At 42.1% G+C, this 12,056-nt stretch overlaps 1 protein-coding gene across 8 annotated transcripts in view; it reads right to left on the bottom strand.

Moving 5' to 3' along the window:
* Positions 1-4,168, bottom strand: part of cert1b (ceramide transporter 1b) — a 58,391-nt gene extending 54,223 nt beyond the window's left edge. For 2 of the 8 annotated variants that reach the window (XR_013817870.1, XM_079834632.1), the window contains exons 1-2: positions 3,537-3,889; positions 2,282-2,416 (exon numbers count right to left, since the gene is read on the bottom strand). Coding sequence is in view for 2 of the 8 variants with exons in the window: in XM_079834632.1 (XP_079690758.1) it covers positions 2,282-2,416; positions 3,537-3,680 (279 nt within the window). In the remaining 6 variants the exon portion in view is untranslated. Of the gene's footprint in view, positions 1-2,281; positions 2,417-3,536 lie in introns of all 8 variants that reach the window. The other 6 variants (XR_013817866.1, XR_013817867.1, XR_013817868.1 and 3 more) reach the window with 6 other exon arrangements.
* Positions 4,169-12,056: the final 7,888 nt, after the last annotated feature.

Genomic DNA, 12,056 nt, shown 5'->3' with positions numbered 1-12,056 from the left:
GCCTGACTATTTCAGACCTCACTTTTCATATTAGGCCAAATCGCTAAAACGTCTTCAGTGTCACGCATGCATCGCAGACCGGACTTGTATGATCCTTTCCCTGTATCTTCGGTAAGAGTTTTGGTTTAATCATTGAAGGACTAGTGTTAACAGGGTCACCATAAGGACTTGTACCTCTCCAGCAGTCTCCATAACAACACAACCTTCGCCCTCTTTCCTCATTTTCAGTGGTGACGCAAGACACTTCAGGCATGGACTGTTGCAGCACATGTCGAAATCTGTGTGTGGTCATGAGTTAATCTTCAACGCAATGCAGGGAATTCTCATTTCATTGTGTGTGTGTGTGTGTGTGTGTGTGTGTGTGTGTGTGTGTGTGTGTGTACGTACGTGTGTGTGTTATCTGGGCCAAATCAGATCATAAGAAATCAACCTGAGCCGTGCATTATGCATTTAATGGTTACCTGAGCACCTATACTGAATACATTCAGCAATATCCGCCACTGTTAGGAGCTCTTAGTCCAACATGACATATTAAAAAGCAAAGTACACAGCGTCTCTTGGCTTCTGCAGGTGCGGGTGCACAATGATTTTAGCATGAATAGGGGAAAATAGGCCACAGTCTGTCTATGCCTGGCCGACTGCCTGTGGCAAAGGATCGTGTCTGTCCTCCGTCAATCTCTTTTCTCCTCTCCCATGCCCTAAAAAGAGCTCTCAGCACATCTACAGCCTCAGCGCTAATCATTTTAGATAAAGCAAAAGCATAAAACCAAATCTGATTTCTAGAGATGCAGCAAAACAGACGTTTTACTCGTGCCGACCGCCGATGGCCCAAAACAATTAATGAAGTATTCAATTCGCTGAACTGTTCAAAAACAGACATTTCCATTAATGTGGAATCACATGCCTCAAGTCAAGTAATCAGGCACTGAAATATTATAATGTACAATAGAAAATATAGCTATACATATTTTTATTGTGCAATATAACATTAGTACTACTAATGCGGAGATAAATAGAAGTATGAGACCTTATATTATCTGCCTAATCAGTAGGGGTGTTGAAATTAATTGTTGCATCGATGCGTCGCTATTCGGCTATTCTGCTATTCTGCAATGATGCAGTGACAGACCATAATCGATTATAATCTACTGACATCATTCGTCACATAGACACTGCTCGCGCTAGCGTAAAATGACGGATGGAGGCGAAACACAAAAGCGAGTAATAAAAAATGCACCCACTATTTTAACATTTACGTTGTGTATGTGTGCGAGGCTGCATGTGTGTACGTGCGAGTGTGTGTGCGTGCGTGAGGCTGCATGTGTGTGTGTTTGTGTGTGTGCGCGAGGCTGTGTGCGTGTGCGCGAGGCTGCATGTGTGTGTGTGTGTGAGGTTGCATGCGTGTGCGCGAGGCTGCATGTGTGTGCGTGCGTGTGTGCGAGTGTGTGCGCGCAAGGCTGCATGTGTGTGTGTGTGCGTGCAAGTGTGTGTGCTCGAGGCTGCATGTGTGTGTGTTCGTGCGTGTGTGTGCGAGTGTGTGCGCGAGGCTGCATGCATGTGCGAGTGTGTGTGCCAGGCTGCATACGTGTGCGAGTGTGTGTGTGCGAGGCTGCATGCGTGTGCGAGTGTGTGTGCGCGAGGCTGCATGTGTGTGTGCGTGCGAGTGTGTGCGTGCGTGCGAGGCTGCATGAGTGTGTGTGTGTGGTGTGTGTGCGTGCGAGTGTGTTCGTGCGTGCGAGTGTGTGTGTGAGCGTTATTGCAACTTAAGTACACTACACTTGTAAATTAAGTACACACACACGCTTTTTGTATTTACTAGTGTTTGTTAGTTCTAAATGCTCCTGTCGTCTGCGGTGTTCAGACTCAAGTAGTGTTTGAGGTTTGCTATATTCAGGAGGCGTACTTTCTTGGAGCAGATAAAATAAAAAGGGAGTTCATCTATCTGACTGCTTGTATTCATTGACAAAAAATGTAGCCATGTGCAGAGATATAAAAAATTGAGGATGCAACACATGGTGATATCGAATTCGTTGACATGATAATCATAAACTAATTGAATCGTGAGACCAGTGACGATTCACACCCTTACTAATCAGACTAATATTGACCAATATCCCAACAAATCTCCATTCAACTCCAGCTCTAGAGTTCCCAGCATAACAATCTCCAACAATTTGAACCAATTCAAGCTTTCGCTTTGAATGCACACCATCATTCTAAATTTGGCTCGCCTCTGAAATTCCCACGGCTGTCTGGAGGGATCTTTCCCCAGGATACTCACTGTGATGACAGCCTTGCTGAGGCAGAGGGAACCACGACAGCCATACTCTCGCTCGTCTTGGGATTTGTAGTAGCTCAAGGTGTTGTTCTTCAGCACGACCCAGCGGTCCTGCCATCCGTGAATGTAGTTAGTCCACTGTAGAGGGAGCACAATAGAGCAAACATTGTTATGAGAAAACCAAAGAGTGAACGAATGTGTGTGCACCAGGGTTATTATTATTATTATCATCATTTCACTAAATCCATAATGTGCTATATTCCCATCCATTCACTAATCCTCTCCCGTGGCCTCATGGGATAGCAAAGTGTCCATCAAATGCACACTTCAGAATCTCGCCGGAAGTAGTAGATCATCCGGGAACTATGATACTCGGCTCAAATACTGTTTTGCGCCTACTATACAGTACGGAGACAGGCATGTTATATAAATAAAATCACTAAAAAACAAATCTAGTACATCAATGATGCTAAAATAACACTGGCGTGCACACAACCATATTGTTTCCTTATGAAAATAACCAATGCACAATACAATAATTGATTATATTATTAAATTATACATACACATCCTCCATGGAGGAGGGGTTTGGGTCATTGCATGTGGAATAATTCAGTAATCTCTTATGGAAAATGCTCCTCTCATCACAGCTGTCTGAGTCATGAGGAGAGGTTTTCTCGTTTAATCCCATCAGGAAGAAAAGACGAGCAGATGAACTCTAGTAACCCCCACTAACTCGAGCTTCAGCTCATGACCTGCTGCATCCCTCCTCAATTATACCGATTATACATGCATAAGGGAAGATATTATGCATCACATATTAAGCATTACAGTCTTGGTTAACATAACCTCGGGGATTGCTGTCAGCAAATGATCACCATGCACTGTAAATCACCATGAAAAAACAAAAAACAAATTATCATTAGCGTAATGTAAACAAATAATAATATATGTTGAGTATTTGTTGCACTGCGTTTGACTTGATGATTATTTATTTTTAAATCTAGTAATGAGAGTCACCACTGAGAAGTAAAACATAAAAAATGTGTTTAAATGTCTTAAAAAATAATGTCACCATGCAAAATATCTTATTGCTCCTAAAATATGCATAATGACTATTTTTCCTTTTTGATTTTAAACATGTTCTTGACAGGCTTCGTGACATTCAGGTGTTTGTTTACATCGGATCAGGTGGAAACACACACAAAAAACACGCGCTTTCTCGGTTCGGGATTCGTTATTCGAGATGTTTACCCACCTTACTGAGCACTCCGCTGAACTCCAACACCCCTCCGTGCGGTCCGGGACCCGGGTCGCCGTCCAGATCCTCCTCGGAACCGGAGGAGTTCCAGCTCTGGCTGTCCGGCAGGAGCCTGCCGTTAGTAAGCGGGCTCGAATTCATAACGAACGCACGAACGCTCCACTAAGGAGGGGGAAAAAACGACAAAAACAGAAGAAAGGTGGGCCTAATATCAGCGATGAATGTCCGTTAGAAGGCCTCGCATCGATTATGGTGTTGTATATCCAGAAAATCCCGAGAATAACCGATAAATGTGGAAGTAAACCGTCCGTGTGTTGATTTCATGTGAGTCTGTGAGCGCGTGAGGCTGCGCGAGGCGAGAGCGAGAGACACCCGCCCCCCTCGCTCTCTCTTTCCCTCTCTCTCTCTCTCTCTAAAAAAAAACGCCCTCTAAATCAAAATCCGCTGCCAAAAGAGATTACACTCACCCACAACAACAAAAAACAGGGGAACGGCTCGAAAAAATGTATGACAAAAAATAATATCGCCTTTCTATTTTTTCCTAATTTTACGCTAACGTCATCCTCAACCGCGGGGGCGCGCGCTCGCAGCTCTACCTCCAGCTCAAGGGGCGCTGGCTAGTGTATGACGTCACCAAAGCCTCGTTTCCTTAAATGGAAACTTTGGCCCCGCCTTTTCTTTAGAAAAGGTTGACAGTTGAGAGGGTTTGAAAGCGCTCAGCTTACAACATTCGGGTGAATATCAATAATATTCTGAGCAGAAACGTTAATAATTCACGTGAACATTAATTATTTATAATTTTGTCGTTATATTGGTGTAAGTAACGTTTATTTTTAACATATTGATCGGTTAAGTGCTAAAATAGCTCTAGTAATCATGGTAACGCCACTGTAAACAATCGGCATCAGAGACGGCATGTTTCTATGCGGTTGAGTGTGTGTTGAGTTTGGTTGCTAGGGGGTTTTACTACTAGTTTACTCAAATCACTAACCCTAATATGAGCTATAATGATAGTAATGCTTGACTTAAAACACTACAAATAAAGAAATATAAATGTGGTTTGTTAAATGACTTGATCATTTAAAGGCACAATATGTAAGATTTTTGGATTAAAATATAGAAAAACCACTAGAACAGTGGTAAGTTATGTATTTTGTTGACTTGTGTACTTACATTATCCCTAAGAATGTTTAAATCCAGAGAAATAAGCAATTTTACCCAGGACATTTTTCCGGATTTATTTTAGGCTATAGAAACACCAAGACGCTTTAATATATTATATGTTTTATTTGACAAGGGATACATTTATAGACAAAAAGCTAATTATTGTACAGTAACAGCATTTTCTCCGTCATACACTATGGTTTAAAATTAATTGCATGCCATTTAGCAACACAAGCCATCCAGCATTTATTAATGTGATATTCTAATATCGATCTAGCTTACTGCAGTGTGCAACAAGAGTCTCATAGCAGCCTCTGAGTAAACGCATCCTTTCCAACACACTCAAATAATGTTCTTTACCTGGCGGCCATCTTGTCACATTCAGCTCGCTCACTCGTAACATTGTGTTTTAATGGTGCATGTGCTTTTTAAATAACCATAACTTGCTCAATTTTCTACCGATTTTCAAACTGTTTGGTACGTTATAAACGTCAGAGATGTAGTTATGACACTGCATACTTATGAATAATTATTCATAATTTGTTCAAGCATCCAGAATTATCGCCACGTTAATAATGTTTGTTAGAAACCAAACCATTTGTAAATCCGTCAAGATTTCAGTGAGATAAGAGTGTTTGTGTTCGTGCAGATCACTCCCAGAAAGCTTGCCTGTGACAAGATGGCCGCCGGTGATGACGTTAGAGACTCCGCCGTTAGACATCTAGCCTTTATTATGTATATCTATGGCTACAACTCCCACGATTCCGCGCTCATCCTCGCTGTCATCAAGCTACGCCTTTGTTTTGAATAGGCGACCTCTAGCGGCGAAAAACGACATATTGTGCCTTTAAATGCGCTTATTTTCTCAATAGAACAGAGTTTTGCCGTTTGTCTCAGATTTATCTGAATTCTATGAGGTTGAGTTTCAAATAAATTTGGCAATATTAATACAAGTATATTCATAAAATTCACAAATTTCAACACACCAGATTTAGTTGAAAAGCATGACGTAGATGGGAGAATCCTTTAGTGCAGATTCATATAAATGCTAAACAAACTCAAAGTGTGACCCGCTTCCTCTTCCTGTTGACCTCTGGTAGAGAGTGTGTACTGATGAATCATCCTCACACATGACAACGCGCTACAAATTAACCACAGCAGTGTTTGTACTTAAAATAAAATAAAAAAAGAGTCTGCTATTTTCAAAACATGCACACATGTGGAAAAAAATATTCACTTCAAGGTTGTGGCCCATGATGACATTGTTGAAAAAGATAGAAATGTATCAAAAGTATCGCATTTATGTTTCATCAGTTTTGGCATGTGCAACATCCCAGTGCAAGCTCCATTTTTGAGCTCAAGGCTGTGGGAAATCCAATGAACAAACACAGAATGATCACATACTAATGTGTGTTTTAGTAAACAAATATTAAATGCAGATTCTCAAAAGTGCTAAAAGGACATTGGCACATTTTCTGTTGTGTATCGCTTTTGTTGTGTGTGTTTTTTTTTTCACAATGCCTTGTAGTTGAGCCTTACCCTATAAAGCAAGACTTTATATAAAGCAAATAATAATAAAGAATGCACTTATATAGTTATTGTGGCTAATAACTGATTATTAGGCCTTTTGGACATGCATAAACCACTCCGAACACCTTATCAAGAGGTCTGCACATGCAAGAAATACCTGTATTATTTAATAATATCTACATTTTTGATGTTATAAATCATTCAAATAATTGTAAGTTCGTTTTATTTAACATTTAAAGATGTTGATTTAAAGAGTGATTATAGCTTATTTCCACACTATTTTTGTAAAATTGCATTTTGCCTTATAATGGATGGACAAATTATAATGTGCGTCTTACAAATGACTGATGAATGTCTTAGTTCAATCATCGTGATCAGTGCTCGGTCTCCTCCATTCATAGCAGTTGTGCCCATTAGCTGTGCATCGTTCCCCTGTGACCGAAGCTCAGATATTCAGGTCACTTTACTCCACTGAGCTCTGCTAACTGGAGAAAGAGGACTCTGTCTATGATATAGACTCTGCTATAGACCACGATACCACCTCATTAGTTTTGCCATTAAGGTTATGCATGCATATCACAAGCAAAGCATTAGTGCCCCGCCGTAAAATGTACCTGACACTTTCCATTTGTTCACATTTTGTCTGATAGGTATGGGCAAACTGCCTTCATCTGAAACACTGTGGCTGTGTGCTGAAGAAGAAAGGGGGATTGATGGATGTTACGGATGGATGAAGGTGATTCAGTGGATGCTTCTCTATGGAGGTATGATGATTAGCGTCGTGAAGTTCAGTCATGAAACTCTAGAGGACGCAGGCTGATAGGTCCTTTACGTGCAATCTGCAAACAATCACATCATTACCTCATGGCACAAGCTGATAGTCTGGTTCATTGTTTGTTGTAAGCTAGTCCTGCAGCGTAGAGTACCCCTCTGAACCCCTCCGCCTCCCCAGCTCCACCTGCCTAGATATGCTACAGGATTTATGTATGTCTAATGCAGCAGTAGCATATCTTACATGCTCACAGCAGCGTGTTTGTGTATCTGTATAAGTCCATAGGAGGCTATATAGTACACTCACCTAAAGGATTATTAGGAACACCATACTAATACTGTGTTTGACCCCCTTTCGCCTTCAGAACTGCCTTAATTCTACGTGGCATTGATTCAACAAGGTGCTGAAAGCATTCTTTAGAAATGTTGGCCCATATTGATAGGATAGCATCTTGCAGTTGATGGAGATTTGTGGGATGCACATCCAGGGCACGAAGCTCCCGTTCCACCACATCCCAAAGATGCTCTATTGGGTTGAGATCTGGTGACTGTGGGGGCCATTTTAGTTCAGTGAACTCATTGTCATGTTCAAGAAACCAATTTGAAATGATTCGTGACATGGTGCATTATCCTGCTGGAAGTAGCCATCAGAGGATGGGTACATGGTGGTCATAAAGGGATGGACATGGTCAGAAACAATGCTCAGGTAGGCCATGGCATTTAAACGATGCCCAATTGGCACTAAGGGGCCTAAAGTGTGCCAAGAAAACATCCCCCACACCATTACACCACCAACACCAGCCTGCACAGTGGTAACAAGGCATGATGGATCCATGTTCTCATTCTGTTTACGCCAAATTCTGACTCTACCATCTGAATGTCTCAACAGAAATCGAGACTCATCAGACCAGGCAACATTTTTCCAGTCTTCAACTGTCCAATTTTGGTGAGCTCGGGCAAATTGTAGCCACTTTTTCCTATTTGTAGTGGAGATGAGTGGTACCCGGTGGGGTCTTCTGCTGTTGTAGCCCATCCGCCTCAAGGTTGTGCGTGTTGTGGCTTCACAAATGCTTTGCTCAAAGTTGCTCTTCTATCAGCTTGAATCAGTCGGCCCATTCTCCTCTGACCTCTGGCATCAACAAGGCATTTTCGCCCACAGGACTGCCGCATACTGGATATTTTTCCCTTTTCACACCATTCTTTGTAAACCCTAGAAATGGTTGTGCATGAAAATCCCAGTAACTGAGCAGATTGTGAAATACTCAGACCGGCCCGTCTGGCACCAACAACCATGCCACGCTCAAAATTGCTTAAATCACCTTTCTTTCCCATTCTGACATTCAGTTTGGAGTTCAGGAGATTGTCTTGAACAGGACCACACCCCTAAATGCATTTAAGCAACTGCCATGTTATTGGTTGATTAGATAATTGCATTCATGAGAAATTGAACAGGTGTTCCTAATAATCCTTTAGGTGAGTGTATATATTTATACTCCTGATGAGATGGCGGCTGGACAGTCTGTGGGGTTACTTGGTGGCTTCAGATGCTCCAACACATAATATCCCAGAGGTTCTCAATTCGTCATCTAAAAACTGCCTACACACTCTAGCGACATGAGGCAGGACATTATCTTAATCTGAGGATTTCATCCTGGTACACTCTAAAAAAATGCTGGGTTAAAAACAACCCAAGTTGGGTTGAAAATGGACTTACCCAGCAATTGGGTTGTTTTAAGCAAACATTTAACCCAACACTCTAAAAAAAAAAGGTTCTATAGGGCACCAAAAATGGTTCTTGGCTCGTAATCATAGGGGAACCTTTTTAAGTGCTATATAGCACCAATTTTGGTGCTTCAGTAGTTCTTCAGCGGTTCTTCACCGGTTCTTTGACTAAGGTGCTATAAAGCACCGCTAACTAAGGTGCTATATAGTACCGCTACCATATACAGAATGTATATATTCAATGTATGTTAAGATATGGTGCTATATAGCAGCAAAAGTGGTTCCTCTATGATTACGACGAACCATTTTTGGTGCCATATAGAACCTTTTTTTTTCTAGAGTGAACCGCTGGGTTAAAACGACCCATTCACTTGGTTAAAACAACCCAATTGCTGGGTTAGTCCATTTTCAACCCAACTTGGGTTGTTTTTAACCCAGCAATTTTTAGAGTGTACCTAACAGCAGTAAGGGAACCACTGGCTAGCATATTCCTCCCCATAAGGATATTCCTCCCCAGACCATCACTGACCCACCGCCAAACTGGTCATGCCGGATGATGATGCACGCAGCATAACTGTGCGTTCACACCGCCGCCAGCGAGAGCGTCAAAGAGGCCAGAAGTCATTCATTTTGACTTATAAACTGCATGTTGAAAATAGACACCACACAAATGGCTTTTAATTGGTTTATTTAGTTAGAAAACATGTTAAGTTCTTTCAATCGATCTGTTTTTGTTTCTTTTACTTTCGCATTTAAATGATTTCATGAGGTTATCTTAAACGGTTATACCCTACCTGTGCTCAGTTTGCACAAAGGCCGAACAACATGATTGTTTGCTTTGCAGCCCCTTTAAATAAAGTTTAAATAAAGACCAAGCATTCGCTCTACGTCAGAGCAGAAATCTTTCTACAGCGTCGTTGGCAGGGCGGCCAGAGCGAAGTTTGACGTTCTCGCCGGCGGCGGTGTGAACACACAGTAACGTTCCCCACAGCATCTCCAGACTCTTTCACGTCTGTCACGTGTGCTAAGCGTGAACCTGCTCTCATCCGTGAACAGGGCACTAATGGCAGACCTGTCACTTCTGGTGTTCTCTGGTGAATGGCAGTCGAGCTGCACTGTGCTGAGCTGTGAGCATAGGTCGCAATAGAGGACGTCGAGTGACCCTCATGGAGTCTGTTTCTGATAGTGTGGTCAGAAACATGCACACCGGTAGCCTGCTGGAGGTCATTTTGTAGGGCTCTGGCAGTGCTCCTCCTGTTCATTCTCGAACAAAGGAGCAGATACCGGTCCTGATGCTGGGTTGTTGCCCTTTTTACGGCCTTGTGTAACGGCCTGTCTCCCGGTATCTCTTGAAACTGTGCTGGGAGAAACACCAAACCTCCTTGCGACGGCAGGTATTGATGTGCCATCCTGGAGGAGCAGACTGCCCCCTGTGAAACCTGATTGGGTTGCTGCCTCATGCTTCATGTAGTGACAAGGACCCTAACAAAAGACAAAACTAAAGACAAATCAGTCAGGAAGAATAAGGAGAGAACACTTGTCTATGGCCACCACCTGCAAAATCATTCCCTTTCTGCGGGTTGTCTTGCTGTCGCCTCTCCAGTGCACCTGTTGCACCAAAGCAGGTGAAACTGATTCACACTCACTTATGCTTCCTAACTGGACAGATTTATATTCCTGAAGTATAATTGACTTGGTGTTATACTGTGATGATTAATCGTTCCCTTAATTTTCTTTTGGAGCAGTTTATGGATCTGTTTTCTACTAATATGCTAGCCTGGATGCCAGCCGAACTTATTCCCGCCCACAACATTTTTACTCGGGCAGTTCGGTCTGGACTCTGGACTTGATCGGTAGAGTCAGTAAATATGGCCGAACAGAAACAGTTCGGACCAGTGAAATTGTCAGGGCGGGCTTTATACGATGATGGACAGATGATAAACAGTAATGTAATCATCCACGTCATCAAAGGCGCTTGGGTTGAATTTGTTCTAATCTTAAACGGAGAACTTGTTCATATATGCATTCACCTTCACTATTTCTCTCAGAAATGATGATCGTGTTGGTAAGTGCTCCGTGTATCCTTAAATTATTTTTTTAGTACACCGGCAAAGATCGTTTACACTCATCTTTTTCTTCTAACGTTAGGCTACTTATTCCAGCGTGCATTCAGACACGGTTGCCAAGTTGTTACAACAAAACCCGCCCAATTGCTAGCGTTACTCAAAACTAGCCAAAAACAAGCCCAATATCTCCCCCGGAAAAAAGGCATTTGCGGGGTAAAATATGTGTTATTTTGGCAGGGCTGCCTGGGTCTGTATATCACATAATTGGGGTCGCTTCAACCCGCGGACTTGGCAACACAGTGCAGTTGAGTTCTGTTGACATTTGACAGCTAACGTTATGCGTCGCTCCGTTGCTCTGATTGGTGACACCCCATAATCACAGCCTCAGTATCAGACTCAAATTCTGACTAGAATTGAGTATGACGACGTCAGGCTACTAATATGCTTCAAGTGAAATTCAAATATCTGTGGGAAGTTTGTGAAAGTGCCATTCATTTCGTCTCTTTCTATTTCCATCTTTCTCCCTGTATTTCTTCACCTCTCACTCAGTGAACACACCAGATGCAGGCAGCGCACATTCCATCTCTGTGCCCGTCTGTCTTACTCATGGGATTGAAGGACTCATGTGAACATGAGTCAGGCACATTTGGCAATGAAGTGAACTTGATCTTATTAGTCATGACTACAGCAACGGGTCTTACAGCACAGGCACACCCACATTGACTTAACCTCTTTCACTTCCTGACTTTGCAATGATTAAAATTATAATAGCTGTTAATGTCCATTGAACTCCAGTATCATGCTTCCCATCAGTCATCATATAGATTACTAATACAGATCTCTAGCTCGGTTTATTCGTCACATATCCTTCCTAAAGTACTTCATGTCTTTTTGGGAAGTTCCTGCTAAGCAGGGTTGGGTGGAATACAGAATATTAAAAAAAATGGAATTTGACTTTATTTGGCCACAACACACATTGTATTGCCATAAAATGAGAATTCACCCTATCTATTTTGTAAGTGCATGTAATATTTTTTTGTTATGAAAGTTTTATCATGTATGTTTATAACTGGGTCTTCTTTCTGGTGGCGTATGCTAGACTTCTAGTAGGATGCACAACCCTTTTCTTCCAAATATTTCTGAAGTGATTTCAGTCTGATCACAAAGGAGCTTTATGGCACTAAAAGTGGTTCTTTGGCTCGTAATCATAGGGGAACCACTTTAAGTGCTGTATATAGCACCAAATCTTTGGTGGTCCGGCGGT

This window comes from Gobio gobio, assembly GCF_949357685.1.
Source record: "Gobio gobio genome assembly, chromosome: 14".
Classification (NCBI taxonomy): domain Eukaryota; kingdom Metazoa; phylum Chordata; class Actinopteri; order Cypriniformes; family Gobionidae; genus Gobio; species Gobio gobio.
This window is presented reverse-complemented; position numbering and strand designations above follow the sequence as displayed.